The following is a 20,280-nucleotide window of genomic DNA, read 5'->3' on the forward strand; positions in this document are numbered from 1 at the left end:
CTGCTCAGGTGATGTACTGTATATCGAGGTGCTCAGAGAAGGATTTAAAAACATTCCCCATCTGTCCATCTAGCCATCCATCTAACATTTAATTGCAATATTGCAGGGGGTAAGCAATCACTTAGCGGTCCCAGACTGGGAAGCACCATGTGACCCAAAGTGTATACTGCAAATGCCTTTTGAGCTTCTCAGAAAAAAGTGTTTTTTAAAATAATGAAATGATATCACAGCAAACACCTTCCAAACAAGCCTAACTCCATCCTGTCTCTGGGGCTATATGTATAGTATCCTCAGTTCTTCCTGGAACTTGCCTGGAAGGCACTCTACATTGCCCATACAACAGCTCCCTTGCGTGCCCCTTGTAAAAATGGATGAGGGGGTGGGGGTTCACCAATAAATCAATTTAATTCATATTTGTTATTCTGTCTTAATTAAGATTTGACCAGACTTCTGAACTGACAGTATTGTAGCACTTGATACATGCCGTTGAAGTGGAGTTTCTGCGCCCCCTTGTGGAATTCTGAAAGCCTTGCAGGTATAAATGGCAAAATTCATAAGGGTCTATGCATGGTCTGGGTAAACTGACAAATGTATTTTTCTGGACACTTAACAACAAAATAAGTTTTAGACCAATACAACTGCCTCTAGTTTCTTTCACGAGCATGTGATGAATATTAGAGAACTGGCTAGAACTGTGAACTCACCTCCACCCATCAATAAGGCAACCACTTGACTCTGTTATTTGGGTAACTTTAGGAAAGGGATGACAAGTTGCTCCTAAGTGGAACTGCACTAGGTATTAAAATAAAGCATCATGTCTTTGCTAATGTAAGCACTGTTACTTAATTACAATACACAGATATAGTACCAAATACATTTTCCATTAAATTATTAACATTGTTAAGAATTTGCAATGGTTCTCTTGCACAAATCAGTAATACTGATCAGTAGTTCACACTGATCGATGACTAGAATAGTGAACACCGAATAAGTCCAATACGTTTATTGTGGATGGTTGTTTAGCTCCAGTATTAATGTAAGCAAAGGTGTAACTCTAAATTTGCACATCTATTTATCCCATTTAGGGCCTAAAATTCTGTCCCGTCTTAGAAAACAGAGAGGCTTATGGCCACCCTGCTCATAAATCTGAAAGGCTCTTCTGCAGCCCTCATACAATAAAAGGAAATGTGCCTAGAACTGTCATCACATAACTTCACATCACAACAGTGTAAAAAAATGAGAAAATCAAATGAACACCTCTGTGATAATGAGACTTGAGGTTTTCAGTTTATTTATGAAAAATAAATACTATATTATAGCTTGTTTATCTCATTTATAAGTTAAATAATATACAGTAAACAGTTACAAGAATGGTTTTGCTCTTTTCTGTCTGCATTCATTTCTTCTTCGGAGCTATGTTCTTGCACACCCACATCATTCCATCCTGGAAACAAAGATACACATGCAGAGTTACTGTCTGAACCACCAATATCAGACAGAACCCAGTATCCTGTTAGACACAAATTAAATTAATTGCTTACTGGTGCACTGTAATCTGAAAAAAATTAAAACTGGGAAAAGGTTTTTGTCTTTAAATACAAACGTTATTTATAAACTGAAAATCCAAATTATTTCGTTTCAGTGTGGCAATAGCAATGAAGTTTTTACTGAAGACGTCTGAGGTCTGTGTTGCTGCCAGTGTGTCTTGAGTGGCAGTGTGAAATACTATACGTGATTCTGTTTATAACGTACTGTCAGTGTTATATGCAGTACAGCAGCATTTTTCTAACTTGAACCGTGTGTATACACTGTGGATTATTCAGGTGTGTGTGTGAGCACTGTGGGTTATACAGGAGTGTGTAAGTCTTCAGTGTGTGTCTGCATGCTGTGGGTTATACAGGAGAGAGAGTGTAAGGCTTCAGTGTGTGTCTGCATGTGTGCTGTGGGTTATACAGGAATGTGTAAGTCTTCAGTGTGTGTCTGCATGCTGGGGGTTATACAGGAGAGTGTAAGACATTAGTGTGTGTCTGCATGTGTGCTGTGGGTTATACAGGAGTGTGTAAGTCTTCAGTGTGTGTCTGCATGCTGGGGGTTATACAGGAGTGTGTAAGTCTTGAATGTGTTTGTGCTGTGTGTGATTTTTAGGAGTGTGTTAGGATTGATTGTGCATAAGCGTGTGTGCTCTGTGTGTTTTACAGGGGTGTGTTAGGCTTGACTGTGCATCGGCATTTGTGTTCTGTGTGTTTTTCAGGAGTGTGTTAGGTTTGATTGTGTGCCTGCGTGTGCACGCTGTGGGTATTCAGGAGGATGTCAGTCTGGAGTGCTTGTGCTGTGTGTGGCTTTCAGTCCTGTGTGAGGCCCACTCGCTCACCTGCACTCCCTCCGAGGTGACGGCAGAGCACGCCTGGATCTGCCAGATCCTGTCCCGGATGATGTGCAGGTTCAGCCCCTCGGCGATCTCTGCCGCTGGCGCTGCAGTCATCAGGTCCTGCTTGTTGGCAAAAACCAGGACTGGCACTCCGCTCAGCTTCTCCTCCTCCAACAGCTCTGCCAGCTCCTGAATGGATCCAGCCCAGGAGAGGGGCAGGAGACACACAGAAGGAGGCAGGTGGGTTGGAAAAGAGAAAACGGACAGTGATGCTGGTAAAGACAAGATGTTAAAGGAGGCAAATGGAAGTATAGGAGACTGTAACAGGGCAGCTGGATCTGGAGTGCCAAGAATGTCCAGATACAGGGAGAGAGCGTATAATAATCAAATATGTGGGAGGTTATTAGGCAAACGGCCTCACCTGCGAGAAGCCAGGTGACCTATTTAAGAGTTTAGGGAGCACACAGTCTAAAGAGAGAGACTCCCACTATCAGGTACGGCACAGGGAGACTCTAGATGTCTGTTCAGGTTTGGGTTGGACCCCCACAGTCAGGGGGACAGTGAGAAACAGAACCACAGCAAGGTTCTGTCTGAGAGTAAGAACACCCCCAAAGGGGCCAGTTACAGCAGTGCCTCTGGAGGGGACGGAAGATTTAGGGGGTCCGTTATTTAAACAGGCAGCCAGCAGTAAGATCTGAGGGAGATCAGAGTTTCTGGCGGGAACTCAAGTCTCATGGTGAAGCATTACAATAGTAGGGGAAGATTAAAGGTATATCAGGGCTACAGGGCAAGTCCTCTAGGATTAGGGGGAGGCCTAGGTGAAACAGGTATTGAGAGCATGGGATTCTCATGAGGTAGCAGCCTTGGTCATTTCTCTGACAGCCTGCGGTCAACAGAAGATGGTGACAGCAAGACCAGCCTGAACAGAAATGATCGTGTCGAGGTTTTATTCCTCTGCTACTCCTTCGTAAGGTACAACAAGGTTAATTAAGGCGCATAGTTGCGAACCGATTTAAGGTTAAAACAGTTCAAAACAACAATGGTCTTGGAGCTGGTTACATGGGGGTTAATGTGTGCAGATCTCCACATGCTCAGCTAACCTCTTAAAGGGAGTCTGGCACAGGGACCCACCAAACCTTGCAAAGATGTAATCAAAGCTGATTTGAACCGGTATTTCCAAAGACAGAACAGAACAGAACGCAGGGACATAAAAGAGGCACTTTTATAAAGGCAACTCCTTCACCTGGTTCCAGGCTGACATTACCTGGCCGGTCTCCTCAAAGCGTTTCCTGTCTGCACTGTCGATGACGTAGATCTGTCGAAGAAGACAAGGTAGTATTTGTTGGAATTCTTCATCATCAGTCTTAATCCATTCAGGAATTAAGCAGCTCAGCGCCGTGCCACAGTCAGGCGGGCCCAGTGCTTGTGATTTTAGTGCTGTGATTAAAGGGGAGACAATGGCAGTAGTGGCTACAGCAAGGTGAGCGCCCTCTGGTCTTGGGAGCTGAGAAGACCCTGTGCGTTGAGACTACAAAATGAGTCTTTTTGGAACATGCAAAGAGCTTAGAAAGGTTTACTTATGGAAGAAGCTCTTTCACACCATAGATGCTCCTGTATTTACATCTGCTCTGCAGGAGCATGAGGTGATTCTGTGGGGGCGGGAGTCTGTGAGTTCTGTGAGCCCTACAGAAACAAAAATGACCCACCAAGTACCAACATCTTCCTCTGCGGTTTTTAATTTTTCAATTTTTTTTTTTGCGGGAACACACTCACCAGCACGTCTGTGTTTTCAAAGTAGTTCCTCCAGTAAGGCCGTATCTTCCTCTGGCCCCCGATGTCCCAGACATTCAGTTTGAAGCCCTGAGACTGGACGCTCTTTATATTGAAGCCCTGTCAGGACACATTGTGGGGAGTCAGACAGACAGGAAGTGCACAGGCACATCAATGTGCATGAATCACCAATATCAGACAGAACCCAGTATCCCTCAGACCTGCAACACGCCACTCTGGGATGTCTGGAGGGTACCTGGGTAGGGGTGATGTGGCTGACATCCTCAGAGGCCAGCTGTTTCAGCAGGGTGGTCTTCCCAGCATTGTCCAGCCCCAGAAGCAGGATCCGTACCTCCTGATCCGGAGAGCTCTTCAGCTTCCGCAGGATTGACAGCAAACCCTGAGTGGGAACAACACCCAAAACACTGTCTCTACCAGTCGTGTTGACCCAAACACTGATGCACACAGTTTCATGCAGAGGTGGAGAAAGACGCAGATGGATGAGTATCTGAGGCGAGATGTGCAGGAAGCCTAGGGCCTCACAGTGGCACAGTGGCTAGGATGAAGCTGCCTTGCAGTGGTGGGGCCCCGGGTTCAATCGCTGGGGCGCTGTCTATATGGAGTTTGTATTTTCTCACGTGGGTTTCCTCCCATAGACCAAAGCCATACTGGTAGGTTAATTGACCACTGGGAAACCTGGCACTGATGTGAGTATGTGCTGTGTGTGTGCCCCGTGATGGACTGGCGTCTTGCAGGGATTGTCTCCGGCTGCTCCAGCTCACCCTGAATTGGATGAAGCGGCTAGAAAACAGGAGGATGAATGCTCTTGATTCTGTGTTTTGAGCATGAATGAGCAACACAACTGAACTTGGCCAAATCGTCTGACTTCTCTGTAGCCCTCTGATTAACCGACCTGCGTCCCTCGGGCGAACAATGCAAAATAACACCAGGCGCACAGGAAGAAAAGAGGATTTAGCCGAGCAAGATGTCTGTTCCGTAACAAACATGCCGTCCCCAGGCCCCCCGTCTTCACACTTAGCCATGCTAATGAGGACAAGCACTCCCATGATGATCATGAAAAAATCACAGCAAAGAGCACACTGCATGTGTGCGCCCAGTGAGGCAGTTCACCCCTCAGTTCCAGAGCTTGTTCTCTGCTACTCTGATCATTTAGAAAACATGACCTTTTATACTAAAACCCCTATTTGTAAGGCTGTGGTAGCCATCCAAAATGCATGCATTCATTTATTTATTTCATGTTACCACCATGGACAACAGCCTACTGTTCCTGAATCATTCACTAAAGCTGAAGTAAGCACAGCCAAGGCATTCATGCGTAGGTACGATAAGGCAGAGTGCGGGCTAAACAAATTCAAAGCATAGAGAATGTGAAGAGTACAGAAGCCAGTGGAGAGCACAGAGGGTAGGAGAAACAGCTGGCAGAGTCATAGGGATGAACAGAAAGAGTGTGTGTCTGACTCAGGAGGATATGAGAACGAAGGGGATGCAGAGACCGGCACAGTCTCAGGTGCAGGACAGGAATGACCAGTGACGCAGGTTGAGAACACAGGGAGAAACATCAAGCTCAAACCCTGTGCGGCTTCCCAGCAGTCTAGTTTCCTTAATTTGCTTTTCGCACTAGGGCGGTAAAGCCAGGTCACTGTGTCGTGAACGCAGCTAATAAAACAATTAGGTGGCCTAGGAAAATCTCCTCCAATCACATAAAGCTCTGATGTGACAGGATGGGATTACTGGAAAGTCAAGGCTTCCACGGTGTGAGAACAGCCAGTGGCACTAAGAATACTCCTGTCTTTTTAGCTTCTTGTCTTGGCCTACACTACCATAATTATCCTGTTGCATCTGTGCAGCTAATCTGTGCAGCAGATTTTGCGAGTGCACAATGCTGTTTTGTGGCTTGAAAAAGGAGAGCTAGCTTGTCGATGAACCGCCTGGCCGAGATCTGTTCTGATGACCCGCGTGAAGCTGTGATGGACCAAGGTGGTGTTTTAAACAGACTGACTGGTTCACTTTCAGCACTAAGGAACTAACTACTTCTGACCTGTACGCTTCTGTCGGTGTTTCAGATGACCCACCTTCCCCGACTGACCACATCCAAACAAACCCCAAGCCTTTTCAACCACCCAAACTCACAACGGTAACCCCATTGTCGATGCATCGACTTATAATATTACATTGCTCAGTGAATTATGCCTGCTACCCATCTCATTTTCGCCCTGGGTTGAAAAACGAATGAGATCGGAGAAGTCAGGTCACGTTCAGAAGAGCTATAAGGCTATCACAGATCCCCATAAGCACGAAGATATGGTCGAGTATCTGCAGCACGTCTCAGTTTTTACGTTACGCGATTACAAGAGAATTGTAGGACACGGGGTGCGAGAAAGGGTTACATTTAAACTTTTTGCAATTTATTGGGCTCAAACTCTTTAACAATACTCGCGAGGACTGATTTATTATAAATACATATCAGGAGAGTTGAGTTGAGTCCGTTCAGTGACGGCATGTTTCCTTTATAATAACGTTTGAAAGCCAAAATGAGTCAAATAATTTATCGTTAACACGTGTTATCGTGTGCAATTTTCTTGCCACTCATAATACATCCACTAACAACAACAGCAAGAGATATCATAGTATCATTAATTGCATTAAAATTATTATATTCATATGCTACTATGTGATTATATTATATAACACCAGCAACCGTACCTACTAACAGATCTCCCTAATTCCTGTCGGATATCTATTATCACAATAAAAACGTCTCATTTGCTATTATATCGCACCGTATTATTCAGCAGCAGAATTTGGTTAGGACAAACATGTAGTCACCTGCCAGCCTACGCGAACCTGCGATGCATTTTCGAGATCTGACACAAGCAGGCGGTAATGGTGGAGGATTATACTGCTATTTTAATTGCGCAGTGCCAACTACAAAGAAACTATCGATTGCAACGACGTACTCACCATGGTCCGGTCTGCCGATGGGTGTTGACAGACTGGCTCGGCTCAGATCAAGTTGAGCTACGAGTAACCATGGAATCAGTGGCGTCATTGTAAACAGTCGCCTGTGCGACGACCCCTACTGGCCAGCACAAAAACAACTTCTGAGATACTTCAATGTAGCACTGTATGTGCACAGTGTATACGCGGATAATAACGACAATACAAGGTTCTGCAAGGCTGTCAAAACCGAGCGACCACACATTGCGGTGACTGTTACCCGTTTGTGGTGTTGTTTCACATGCAAAGGTGGCTACTTTCCCAAATTTATTGATCAAATAATCTGACTGAAAGTCCCTTTTTAAAACAAAGCCTACCCCACGTAATCGCCTTTATTTTCTGATCGGGGACTTCTAAAGCCAGAGAACATTTTCATGCACCGTTGAATGTGTGCACCCACCACCGGTTCCACCGGCCAAGGTTATATATACAGTATATTGCTCATTCTTTTTACCTCAGTGTGGAATTAAACTCTATTGTTCCATTTCCCAGGATCCGTGACATCCTATAATTGAGGGTTAATGTCAAACAGCACGTTTTTTGCATACCAGGTGTGCTTTACCAGGTGCCCGTTCATAGGTATCCACCAAAAAACATTTTCTGACCTGAACCAGAATGAAACAGCTGTTTAATTTGATTGTAATTTTCCACAGATTCACAAACACCACTAATTTCGATGTAAGTCTATAAAAACGATTGGAAAATAGTAGTTTATGCCACCCATTTGACAGTGAATACATGTTCACTTAATTGCTATAACAGAAAATCGTAATTGACGACGGTGAATGTAGAGAATGTAAAAAAAAAACTTTCCATCTTTCTGAATGAAATACATGTGCATTACTTTCTGTAACCATAAAATGAGGAGGCGGAACAGCTCCATTTTCCCGGAATGAGTGAATTACAGTTACAGTGATGACGGAAATGTGGCGATTTTACAAAACAAAAACCCACCCGTATATTTCCGTGTTAAAAACACATTCATTCAAAGAATTAGCGCAAAACAATAACCAGCTTTGGGAAATAGATTATACAGCTTATTCCGTTACCTAAATAACATTCATTTTATGAAGATGAAAAGTTAACACCCTAGAATCTGCCTACCTGCCGGGCAGCCTATACTGTATGAAGTTACTTCATCTTTACCTACTGAGTCACTACCGCCCTCTGCCGACGAAACGATCAGGCCATCTTGTGTACAGTGATAACAGTGCGTTGGCCACCCAACAGGAAAATGAAAACATGTAGCTAAAAATAATATGAAGACGTATAAAGACGGTGGTTCTCTTTTAATTTAGAGGTTCCTCTGTGAACGCTGCTGTGCCATCGGTCAGCCACCCAGAAAGATGCCACAGACAGTGCTGGGATCCATTTTCTGTCTGCTCTGCATCGGGGCTTGTGCGGTGCAGGTAAGCTGTGGACTGGGGTGCCTGGCTCGGTCGTTGCTTTCAGGTTAGGCCGTGGTTCGGAGCTGGAAGCAGGCCTGTTGATGTGTATATTTGTTCCTCCGAATAAACGGTGCTCAACAACTGTACGTAATGTAAATACTGTATATCCATCCTATCTACGAGTGGTTAAAAGTTTACATTTGCTGCCACTTGTTTTTTCCCCTCCACGTTATGTTTGTAAAGATAGCTAACGGTTTTTAAGCTAATTAAAGAAGAAAGAAACTGAAGCTTTTTTTTGTTGTTGATTTAATCCATGACACCTTCGGGGGTACGTTGTTCGAAACAGATTGTTGTGTTGTTGGTTCCGATATCGAGCTGTGCTAACTTTGTCAGGCTCAAAACTGTTGCTTTTTTAAATCTTGGGTAGCTTACGCAAATGAAGGGAGTGACTGTCGAACTGTTGTAATTATTTTATTTTGATTGTGATGTAGCTTTGGGTAAAGTTTATTTTAAATGTTTACTGCGTCATATATATATATAAACGTATTGACGGAAGAGTAACATTTTTAGCAATGAGGATATAGTTCGGTATTTGCTTTTTTAAAAGTGTGGTGTCTGTGTCCACCGTACTGTTACTCGGAGAAGTTTGAAAGAATGCGTTTTACACGACATAAAGTACGGAAATGGATGACTTGCTTGCTCATTCTTTTGTGTTCACCTGTCGTTTAATGGTACTGCCTCAAATGAGCAGGAATATTTCATACGTAATCTACACGCTTTTCCCCAGAAAATAAATATTGCATGTTTTATTATTCAGTGCCCTTTCGAGCAATTTTTATAGAGCAATGCTCTATTTTGCCTCTATTTTATGCCCTATTTTTATTTGAGCGCAGTCTTTTTTCTTCTCACAGCCTATATCATGAGTCTTGAAAAGCTTAATGTTTTATTTTATTTTCGTAGGAGATAAATTAACGTTCTGCACCGCTCACATCGTGTGCGAAACTTAGAAATTCTGCTGCAGTTCCCCTGCCCGCTTCATCAAAAATTAGAATAGAAAAAACCTTTAGAGTTTTGCTATTGTGCGAAAACATGACATAATTTTATTGCTCTAATAAAAGAAATCTGTGAAATGTCTTATTTAAATTTCAGGCCAGCGTAGTAATGTGAGAGTCGTGTCAAGGTTCTGATTTTGTTACGTCAAGATGTGTTTGCAAAACATTGCTGTTTTTTTCATTACTTGCTGTCAATTTTACTGTTCTTAGTTCACAGTTCTTGAACATTCCAGGATTTTCAGATTACAAAAAGTAATGACCTCATAATCACCCCCCCCCCCCCCATATAATTTTGTTTGGGTTTGTAATAGCAAGTTCTGTTTCAGTACCTGTTGTCCTTGTGATTCCTGTCCAGTGTAGTATATTCCTGTCCAGTGCAGTATAATCCCATCCAGTGCAGTATAATCCCATCCAGTGCAATAAATTCCCATCCAGTGCAGGATAAACACCTCCAGTGTGGAGTCGGATCTCCAGTTTGCTTGCTCACTGGTCACATGTGTGCTTGTCTGTTCCAGGGGAAGGAGTTCTGTTTCGGGGTGAACAATGAGCAGTACCGCTGTGAGATGGGCTACTGCTGTGGAGAGACTGAGTGCTGCACGTACTACTACGAGCTGTGGTGTATGTCATCTCACTGCCCCGGTCTCTGAGACAACAACCCAGTACTTCTCTGTGCTTCACATCCCTCCATTTCCTAACTGCTTTATCCAGGACAGGGTCGCAGGGATGCCGGAGCCTGTCCTGGCCAGCGATAGGCTCAAGGCGGGATATGGCCTGGTCCTAGACTATGCAGATAGCACCCCAGGTCTAGAATTGAGCCCAGGGCCCCAGCTCTAACCACTGCGTCACAGTGCTGCCCCTTTACTTCACACATTTGGAAATTAACCTTTTTCTGTTCACTATCATGTTGCTGCTGTGTTTCAGCTCATGAAAACCAGATTTCATGTGTGCTGACTGTTCATTCATCTGGATGTTTGTGCGGTGCCCCAGAAAAGAAAAAAATATTGCAAAAGCCAAAGTTGTCAGTGGGCTCCTGTCTGGCTTTGTCAAAGGTCATCATCATAATTAGGCTGCTGATGGCCGAGCGGCCTACGGCGCTGGATTTGTGCTCCGGTCTCTCCGGGGGCGTGGGATCAAATCCCACCACTGCCAAATGTTCTTGGGGCGGAGCAGTGGTTCTGTGGCTAAGGATCCAGGGGCGCTGTACAATAGCTGACCCTGGGCTCTGACCCCAGGCTTCTCTCCCTGTCTGTGTGTCTATGTGTCTCATGGAGAGCAAGCTGGGGTATAAAACGATTAATTCCTGATGCAGGAAATTGTATAGGGCTAATAAAGTGATGTGATGTTATGTTATGTTAATACCACTCACTGAGGAGGGATAAAGACATTCAGTGAGCTATGCAGATAGCAGTGTCTTACTCAAATGTTAGACATTTCAAAATCATTCTAACCCAACATCTAACAGAGATTGTTGTGCTGCTGTAGAAAAGATTTGGAAGGCATGCTGTTGGCTACCGCAGGGGTCTCTTTGGGACCCCTGTGTGTTTCTGGATCCTGACGTTGGGGTTGGCTGTGTGCACAGGGTTCTGGCTCGTGTGGACGCTGATCATCATGCTGAGCTGCTGCTGCGCGTACCGACATCGCCGCGTCAAGATGCGCCTGCAGCAGGAGCAGCGCCAGCGGGAGATCAGCCTCATGGCCTACCAGGGGGCCTCCAGCTCCTTCGTCGCCCCTCCGCCCCTTAACCTGCGTGAGTACCACCCCCCCCCCCCATCTCTGAATACAAGACCACACCCTTCACAGCCCCCACCTGCAGTCTCTCTTAGTTCTCCGCTCACCACCATTGACAAAAAACCTTGTATTATATTATATGTTATACTCCATCCATTCATTTTCTAACTGCTTCTTCCAGTTCAGGGTTGTGGGGCAGCCGGAGTCTATCCCAGCAAGCAAGGCAGGACGCTAGGGCACACACAGAGATACAAACACAGGCATCTCACACACACACACACCGGGGCCAGTTTTCCCAGAGGCCACTTGACCTGCCAGTGTGTCTTTGCACAATGGGAAGAAACCAGAGAACCTGGAGGAAAACCCATGTGAACATGTGGAAACTCCACACAGACGGCACCCCAGGTCTGGAGTTGAACCCAGGGCTCCAGCGCTGAGAGGCAGCAATGCTGACCACTGTGCTACTGTGCTGCCCTCCTCACTGTTTATAACAGTCTATAAATTAATGGTACTCTTATTCTTAGCCAAAAGGCCAATACAATTAGTGCTCTTTTCCATATGTGTGCTATGGACCATGATATTGTTACTAATGATCTATTAATGGGTTTGCCCCTTTTCAATGTCAGGATTCTGGACGGACTGTAAACTCCCTGCTTATGAAGAGGTGGCTGGCCACCCGCCCACTCCACCTCCCCCTTACTCTGAGGCCTCCCCTGCTGGCACCCCGGTCCCTGGCCTCATCCTGCTGCCGGCGGGCCAGTTGCAGTCCACAGTGGTGGTGGAGCCTATAAGACACGTTCTGGGGGAGCCCGCGCTGCCGGTCCAGGAACACGATCGGGATTCGGTGGCGGCCACCCCCCAGTCGGTGCGGGCCAGCCCGCGTCTGTCCGAGAGCGGAGGAGGCAGGTGTGACCCCCCCCCCCAGCCAGGTTCCCACCTCCCTCCGCCTGGGGAAGAGGCGGGGATGACGTACGCGCCCGGAGACCAGGAGGACTGTGGGACGCGCCGGAGACACGTGACGGGAGACTCCGGGATCGAGGTGTGCGTGTGCCAACTGGATGTGGACGAAGACTTCGTGTCCGAGGGGGAGGAGGTGGAGTCCGGCCGGCTGTGTCAGGGAGCCTCGGGGGACTGCTGCTCTGAGAGAAGCACAGACAGACAGAAGGATCATCTGGACAGCAGCAGCGGAGTGCAGATCAGCGACACTGGAGTGGACAACAGCAGCGGCCTGGTCTGAAAACCCCCTCCACTGGCTCCGTATTTTAAACCCCCAGATGTCAGCTGAGCTTGGGTTGTTATTATTATTGTTATTCCTTCTTATGGTATGGATATCGCAGTGCCACTTTTTTAATTCATAACTATAACATATCAAAGTGGTCATACCAGAGGCAATAACTATTTAAATTCTACCCAATAACAATAATAATAACATTTTGTTTTTCTGGCTAAGTGGTTGAAAACGCAGTGGTATTGCTATCATTTCTCCCCGTTATTAGGAGACAAATCCTCTGCACGCCCGTTCTTGTCGGAGGCCCGGAGGGTCCCTGTGTGGACCCAGACTGGGTGATCTCACAGAGACACTGAGGTGGGGGCTCCTGAGTGGCTCTGCCTAAATTAACCCTCCCACACACACAATTGTAGCCATTTTAATGGTTTATATTTACTGAAGGTACGTCCAACACATTTCACTTCCCTTCTAAGCTATGCTTGGTTCCATTCAAATGCTTTGGCGGGGGGGGGTTGGTTTTGCGTTATCAGAGTTGTTGTTTTAGATAGTCCCTGGGGTCCTTGCTTGTGCCTGTTGATGGTGTTCGGTGGTGCAGAGTTGAAATGGGACACAGCTGAGAACCCTTTTGGGCTGGAGGGTCCTTGATTCATAAGTTTAAAAAAGAAAAAAGATCATCCTTTCATGCTTCTTGGTCCTTCTTCCTCTTTATTCTGTACATTTTTTTATCATTTGAGCTGAATATCACATGATCTAAGATCTGCAGGGCGTTTGGATGGAAGGAGAGGGGCCTGTGTGTGTCAAGGAGCCCTGTTTTAGTATATTTTCAAGACTGAAGAATTCCAACACAGAGGTGCGTGGAATTGAACGATGTAGGACTGTAGTTGATGAACAGAGTGGATTCGTGAACTCCAGTAACTTTTTGTAACTTTATTTTAAAATAATCTTTATTGCTTTAAACGAAAAATCTGTCTCGCAAAGTCCCGCGGGTGGGCTGCTCGAAGAAGGCATGCCTCCCCCTGTAGTGGCGTTTTCAGAGCAGGTTGCTGATTTCTTTGATGTGTTTTGTGTTTCTGAAGCCACCTTTCATCCTGATTTCGTCTCAAGGCGTGAAGTGTGGTAGTTACTGTGTAACTGGCGTTTCTTTTTGGGACTCCGAATGGCTGACCACAAGCTTGAGGCAGTTTTTAGAGAGTGTTTTAGGTGGGTGGATTTTTTTAACCGCACGTCCATGTTGTATAGTTTTCTTTGCTGGATCTCTGTAACACAAATAAGGAAAGTCACTCTCTTCCACATTAAGTGCGGGTAGGAAAGCTTTATTTTGGACATTATTATTATTTTGTGTTCCATATTTTGAAATAAAAGCTTTAATTTGATTTTTTTGGTAAAGAAGAAGCTGCCATTTATTTATGTAATGTGAAATAATAGTTAGAACGGAAACAAACATGCTTTCCATTCATTAAATCTAGACAGGTAAAATTGGTGTAGTTACCAGCAGTGTGGTATGATAACAAAAAGTGTACAGTAGGGATGTCAAATAACAGTCTTAATTCCATCTGAATTATTGTTGAATTATTTCAGCACTAGGACATAGTTTTATCATATTCTCCATGGGCCTTGTGCAGTCAGTGATTTAACAAGCACAATTTATTCAGGTAAGAGTTTCCTGTACAGCATTTTGGGACAAGGAAACAAGTAATCAAAATATTTGAAGCAACAAAATGCTTTGGGCAGTGACAGTGAAGAAAATGGGAAGGCACTGCCCCCTTGAGGAGCCGGGTTCGAAATGTGTGCCCTGTAAACGAATCCAGGTTTAACAACTGCATCTGATGTTAAGATGTTTTTATTTTTTACCCCTTATTATTTGTGCGTGTAATTTAGTTTTTTTCAAGCCCCTCTGAACTGGGCTATAGAAAAGTTAGTGTTGTTCTAAGCTGACAGGGGTCTCAGGTAAACAGTGTTTCAGCTTTTCTGGAGTTGTTATTTGAAAATGACCAGGATTTGGTCTCCTGGCGAGCAGTGTTGTTATGCGAGAAAGGAAGGGAAAGAGCAAGGCTGGGGAACTTTGGGAAAGGGATTGGAGTCTGTTATCGCATTTGAGACCGCGGACTTAGCATACAGGAACAGAATAAACCACTGCAATCGTCACATCTTGAAGGCAGATTTTATTGCTCTGTATTTTCTATGCATGAGCTTGAGTTCAGAATGATGATTGTTGTTTTAGTATATTGTTGAAAAATTAGCCTTTTGCACTGGTGCTACAACATGTATAACCTGTGGCTTAGACCTTATGTAAAACTGCTTTCTTCTAAACAAAGGAAAGAAGACCTCTGTGCTGTACTAATCCTGAGGTGTCTTAGGTTTCCAATAGACAGGATGTGGAGGACATCCATTAAGCGAATCTTGTGTAGATTTACTGTGGTGAGCACAAGGTATAGTGTAGAATAGCCCGGTTCGGCATCCTGTTGTTGTGCTGTGAGTTGTGGACATGTGATCAAGTGTTGTGTACACCCTGGTGATACCACAGTGACATTAGGGAAAAGCATGGCGACTGTAATATTATTATTGTGGGAATAATATGGACGGCTTTGGCACCAAGGCAGAGTTTTTTTGTATTTTGTTGCATTTATTTTTTAAATAAACCATGCATTTCTAAGGAAAGAAAAAACGTTGTTCACCTACTCCACCAACACATTTATTTCTGCCTTATTTGTCTGACCTCTGCATTTTGCTCTTAGAAAAAAGAGTGATTTTCTGCTGCAAAAGCTGCCTTGTGCTGTCTTTGCGTTACCACGCATTCAAGCCTACGTGCTCTCACGTTCAAACGACGCCAAAGCCTGCCTTAGCAGATTGGTCCCAGTTCTTTGTTTACACTCATATTGAGGACAATGCTAATGAAGAGCTTCCAGATAACATAGCAAGTACGAGGGCATGCTGTTCAGTGTTGGCGCTTGTGCTCCAATGTCTTGGAACAAGCATTCTGCCAATTAGAGAGTGATGTCACAGTTGACCTGGGAGAGGGTGGCACTGTTGGCGACAAAAAGATTATTTTCCTTTAAAGAGTAAATATGATGTCACCCTGTACGTGCGATGGCTCAAGGGACTGCAGGGTGCTTATGTTTTTGCTCCTATCTATGAATAATTAGGACCCTGACAGAAAGCAGTCTGTATGTAAGTTTTCTTTAGTTAAGCAATTTGCATAACAGAGAACCAGAACCGTAGGGAATCAACACTGGCCTTCAAGAACCATTCGTCTAACCCCTCTGCCCCCGCAGAGTGGAATGCTCGGCCTCTCTTTGGAACTCTGTTATGGACTTTTTGCAATTGCAATGTTAATGCATCAGCAGTGTTGAAACTGTGCTTTTTTTTTCTAGGGAGGAAGAAGTGCTTTAACATTTCTGTCATTCAGAGACCACTTGCAAATGAAACGATGGACTCTTTGTGCATTAATTGAAAAAGGGTCTTAATACTCTGCTGCTGTCAAATGTCCTGTTTCCAGTGCGTGTTTGGCTTAAGAAGGAGAAAATAGAGAAACTCTGAGTCCTTATACTTAGAGCGAGAGTGTTCGGAGCGGAGTCAGTTTCAGCGTGGCTGGAGCCATCTCTTCTGCTTTGCCTTGTGGTTTCTCTCGCTTTCCCTCCCTCAACACTTGCTGCATCTCCCAGGTGTCCGAGTCAGTCTCTTAGACACCATTCAGTACTGCTCATGTGATGCTCTCTAAGGACGTGCTTCACCTGTAGGTTTAAGCCAGCTTTACTAAAGATAAGTAATAACTCACCTCTTCCTGTCTGGCCTTAAAATGACTACCTTAAAAAGGGCTAAATTCAACATACATGTACCTAAAAATGTGTGTACATACTATTTTATTCACCTTATATGTTTGTTCAACTGTATTTTACTAAATGAAAATTACAGTCATGGGAACCGATTTTATGGGGTGTGAGCATGCTAGTCTTTTTTTTTTTAGATTTGCTGTTTTTATTTCTTTGTAATTGGAATATCTCAGACTAATGAGAGATCTGAGTGTGTAAGTCTGTGTGCATGTGGATGTGTACTGTGTCTTTGCCTGCCCCTGCCCCCCCTGTACTCTTTAAAGTGAATGTTCTCTCTGCAGAAGGTACAAAATGGAAGCATAAAAGGTCATTTTTACATCTTATAAAGAAGGCTCATTTGTTTCCATATCAAAGTTTCCTGGGTCAATCCAATGTGACGCTTACCTTATTCAATCATATATTTCAGGTGTGGAAGCTAACAGTAGTGTCTAGCAGAAAGAGTGTGTTAACACAGCAACAATGGGCACATTTGGAAATATTATTTTACTCTTTTTTTAACTGCTTAAATAAGAGCATTAATGACCACTATTGTATAATGCAGTGACAGATCTTTAATAGTATATCTTTCATCTGGAATTTCAAGTGCATTTTTATGACCTGGCCTCTCATGATGAGGTTGTTTTTTTTATATTGGCATCACTTTAGAAATATTTGAAGAAAGATGGAAAGACCACGATGTCAATGGATATCTTCCAGAGTGTGGTGATAACAGTAGGAACAACAATCAGCGATCATTGAATCACCCTTCCTCTGAATGAGCCAGACCTAGACGTGCTTTAAGCCCCTGGAGTAATCAGCACCTTTACGAACGTGAATCCCATATCACAGACCAGGTCTTAAAAAAATGTAATCCTCTTGTTTCTAGCTTTAGCAATACTTTTTAATCTGAGACAAACTACAGAATCTCCCTTCACCCTACCTCTCCAAAACTATCCTACTTCCTTCTGTACCATTCAAGGCTATGCAACAACTTTTATTAGCTGGTACTGTATATGCTGCAATAAACTCTTTGGGCCCTGATTTCTCTGAGTTGGTAAAAATCTTATTCATGAGTAAGAACATCCCAGATAAAACTTGAGGTAATGTGCAAAATTACTTTCCATGTACAGGAAAGGATCTAATCCACATGATCTTAAATGGAAAGTGCCATTAAATATACATTCTTTTGATCTGTGAAACTGTAGAAATGGGTATTTTTTCTCAAAACTGGTTCCACTCATAAGTACATATTTTACCAACTTCTTGCGAATTGGGGGCTTTGTGTACTGACTTTATAGTTCTTATTACAAGCAATACTATTCTCAAAACATATGCTGTGCTGTACCTGCTGGAGTCTTTGTGCTCTTGGTTTTGTTTAAATAAAAATTAAGGTGTTTCTGTTTTTGACTGTATGCGCTGTAAATATTTGTATACCTCTATATGTTTCATCAAAGCAACAAAAAAAAAAAAGTCACGCAAGTCATTTTTGTCTTTAAACGTACTTGGTTTTCTTCGGCCCAGGCCGGTTTTGCTTGGGGCAGGCAGGGGCCAGCTTGCTCAGCTGCTGTGGAGAGTGTGATCAGAGAGGAAGTGGCAGACAGAAGCAGGACTGAGAAGCCATACTGACTTCTCTGAATCTCCAGGTCAGACAGTTAATATTCAAACACATTTCGCTTCATGTGCAGAGTTTTATTGTCAATTCAAAGTTAATTAGAGGGCTCTTCTGAATTTCACTTGTATGTGGGTTTTGTGGTGCAAACCGTCTTTTGTTCAGAAAGGATCCTGGAGACATGAAAAGGTATAAATGCCTTTCTCCATTCCAGATTCACTTGGATTAAGACTTTGTGTATATAGGAAGTATGCTTTCAAACATATTAATACTGCATGGTCCTTGTGATTGCTAGCTAGGGTTTTAAGTAACCCAGGGCTAGAGCTCACAACTGGAACAAGTTTGACAGAGCATTGAACACATTACTGAAGATTTGTCCATGAAAGATTACGATGAAGATCTGCTTTTGATTTGGAGTTTTCACAATGGTGTGGATGTAAACAGTAGGAAATGATGAAGCTGAGATTTAAGACAATATTATTAGAAGCTGGTTGATTCCAAAACTGTCCATAGACTTGGCTGTCCCAAATTTGTATTGTGGTGCAGGTCTATAGGAGCAGACAGACCTTTATTGAGCATCTATGACTCTTCTATGTAGGACCTTAAACCTCAGTAAAAAAATGAATGCCCTAATGCCGCACTATTGAGCAGGTTGTCCTATAATTGGACACCTGTTATTTTTTTTTTACTTTTATAGAATTCAGATTTAAAATTAATAATATGTTAGTCAAATGTGAGTTTATAATGAGCCATTACATATATACAATACTATAACAAATCTGCATAGTGGAAAAAAAATGTATGATGTAACAAAACCCAGCATACAGCATATATCAAGCACAGCCAGTTAAGCAGCACAGCAAGAGCTAAAAGAAATAAATGAAAAGAGTTGAGCGATCTCTTGTGGCTGTTGTCAGGTAGCTCAGTGCAGGTGATAACACGTTGAAAGACCTAGGAGGATCTGCATGCATGTTCTGAGAGAGATTTGAGGAGGTGCTGGAAGGTGATTATAGAGCTCAGAGGCAGACCTGATGTTTGCCAAGTAGCTGGTTTTCTTGCAGTTGTGGTACAGTAAGTGATGCACAGCTCCATTCTTCTGGAGCAGCAAGTGGAGCCTCCTGGTTTTCATATCCAGCTGAGCTATGGCTTATCTGACCTGATATTATTTAGGCCTAGGCATGTGTAGTATCCTGTGTTCAGTAGCTAAAGGTACCTGGATTTCTTTTAAAATAAAGAGAGTAAAAGTGGATTGAAGCTTCTCTGCCAGATGACTCCACAGGATCCATTTCTCCCCACAGCAGTGCAGGCTTGCTGACTGATGATCACAGTGGTGGACAACAGGTGTAAAACTTTTCAGAGCCCTGCAGGCGGTCTTCAAAACACACTCAGTTTCACTCAGTTCAGCTGCGTATTTTTATGATTGCTTTTATTCAATCCATCTTCATGGATAACTTGTGTGTGTGTGGATCTGCAGCTTTGGCCACAAATACAGTTTTGGAAAGGGGTGCACAAAAGTCTGTCCACGGCTGTATATTTTATTTTCTTATTGTAGTCTTCTTTTTGTTACCCAGTTCAAGCAAAAAAAAAAAGACATGTAGCTGATGCCATTTCTACTGTATGCCAAGGAATTCTCTTTGTTCTTGGGTTACTGTTTATATAAAACAAATAAATACTCAGCCCTTCAGTCTGATGAAGCAGTTTTGTTCCTGTTGTTGGGTTTTAAATGTACGTCCACATACAGTAGTTATAACCTCCCCAAAGTGAAATGCAAGAACATGCCTTTCAAATGCCTTGTGGTCAAACAAGGAGCTTGGAATGTTAGTTATTTTAAAGTACTGTATTACTGAAACTGTGCAGAATGGTCTGGTGGACAGGCAGCACCTTCTATGCAGCAGTGTGTGATGTTTTTCAACACGGACAGGCTATTACGTGACCTCATGCTGTGGCCTGTCATTGTCTATGGCAGTAATGTTCAATCCTAGTCCTGAATTGCCAGGACTTCACAAGCAGCCCTATAACTCAGTATCTGTCACACGCCTGCCCTCCCACCACCTTGCTTTGAGCAAGGTAAGTGTTCAGTTTTGAAACTTTTACTTTTGATTTTTTAAGGACAGATTGCTCTGTTATTATGTTTTATATCAAAACCCCTGTTTCAAAAGGGATATGGAAGAATGTAGGAGCATTTGTGGCCCTTCTGTAGACTGTGTTTAAATGCAGTTACCCCTCGGGCTCTTTAAGATACTGTGGGCACCAGTACGATTGCTCTTCCCAAATAACTTAAATCAAAGGAGGCAAGTGTTCAAATTTCTG

At 43.6% G+C, this 20,280-nt stretch overlaps 2 protein-coding genes across 3 annotated transcripts; one reads left to right on the top strand and one right to left on the bottom strand.

The window, feature by feature from the left end:
• Window positions 1-1,262: 1,262 nt before the first annotated feature.
• Window positions 1,263-7,215, bottom strand: LOC102683980 (ADP-ribosylation factor-like protein 3). The gene is made up of 6 exons (XM_015347587.2): window positions 7,121-7,215; window positions 4,395-4,538; window positions 4,142-4,258; window positions 3,633-3,683; window positions 2,372-2,557; window positions 1,263-1,444 (listed from the first exon to the last, which is right to left on the bottom strand). Exons 1-6 carry the CDS (start codon window positions 7,121-7,123, stop codon window positions 1,397-1,399), a joined length of 549 nt encoding a protein of 182 aa, XP_015203073.1. The 5' UTR covers window positions 7,124-7,215; the 3' UTR covers window positions 1,263-1,396.
• Window positions 7,216-8,334: 1,119 nt separating this feature from the next.
• wbp1 (WW domain binding protein 1) lies at window positions 8,335-19,660 on the top strand. Of its 2 annotated transcripts, none has more exons than XM_015361880.2 (4): window positions 8,335-8,565; window positions 10,112-10,235; window positions 11,176-11,343; window positions 11,951-19,660. In XM_015361880.2, exons 1-4 carry the CDS (start codon window positions 8,503-8,505, stop codon window positions 12,559-12,561), a joined length of 966 nt encoding a protein of 321 aa, XP_015217366.1. In that variant the 5' UTR covers window positions 8,335-8,502; the 3' UTR covers window positions 12,562-19,660. The 2 variants fall into 2 exon arrangements, with proteins under 2 accessions (XP_015217366.1, XP_015217435.1); XM_015361949.2 differs by having other exon boundaries at window positions 10,112-10,214.
• The last annotated feature ends 620 nt before the right edge of the window (window positions 19,661-20,280 follow it).

Source organism: Lepisosteus oculatus, chromosome 2 (assembly GCF_040954835.1).
Source record: "Lepisosteus oculatus isolate fLepOcu1 chromosome 2, fLepOcu1.hap2, whole genome shotgun sequence".
Lineage (NCBI taxonomy): Eukaryota > Metazoa > Chordata > Actinopteri > Semionotiformes > Lepisosteidae > Lepisosteus > Lepisosteus oculatus.

Coding starts and splice junctions, on each gene's coding strand:
- LOC102683980 (XM_015347587.2), bottom strand. Junction 3,684..4,141: donor TTGAAAACACAGACGTGCTG/GTGAGTGTGTTC, acceptor CTTCTTCGACAG/ATCTACGTCATCGACAGTGC. Junction 1,445..2,371: donor TCACCTCGGAGGGAGTGCAG/GTGAGCGAGTGG, acceptor CTTTGTTTCCAG/GATGGAATGATGTGGGTGTG.
- wbp1 (XM_015361880.2), top strand. CDS start 8,503: ATGCCACAGACAGTGCTGGGATCCATTTTCTGTCTGCTCTGCATCGGG. Junction 8,566..10,111: donor TCGGGGCTTGTGCGGTGCAG/GTAAGCTGTGGA, acceptor TGTCTGTTCCAG/GGGAAGGAGTTCTGTTTCGG. Junction 11,344..11,950: donor CCCTCCGCCCCTTAACCTGC/GTGAGTACCACC, acceptor TTTCAATGTCAG/GATTCTGGACGGACTGTAAA.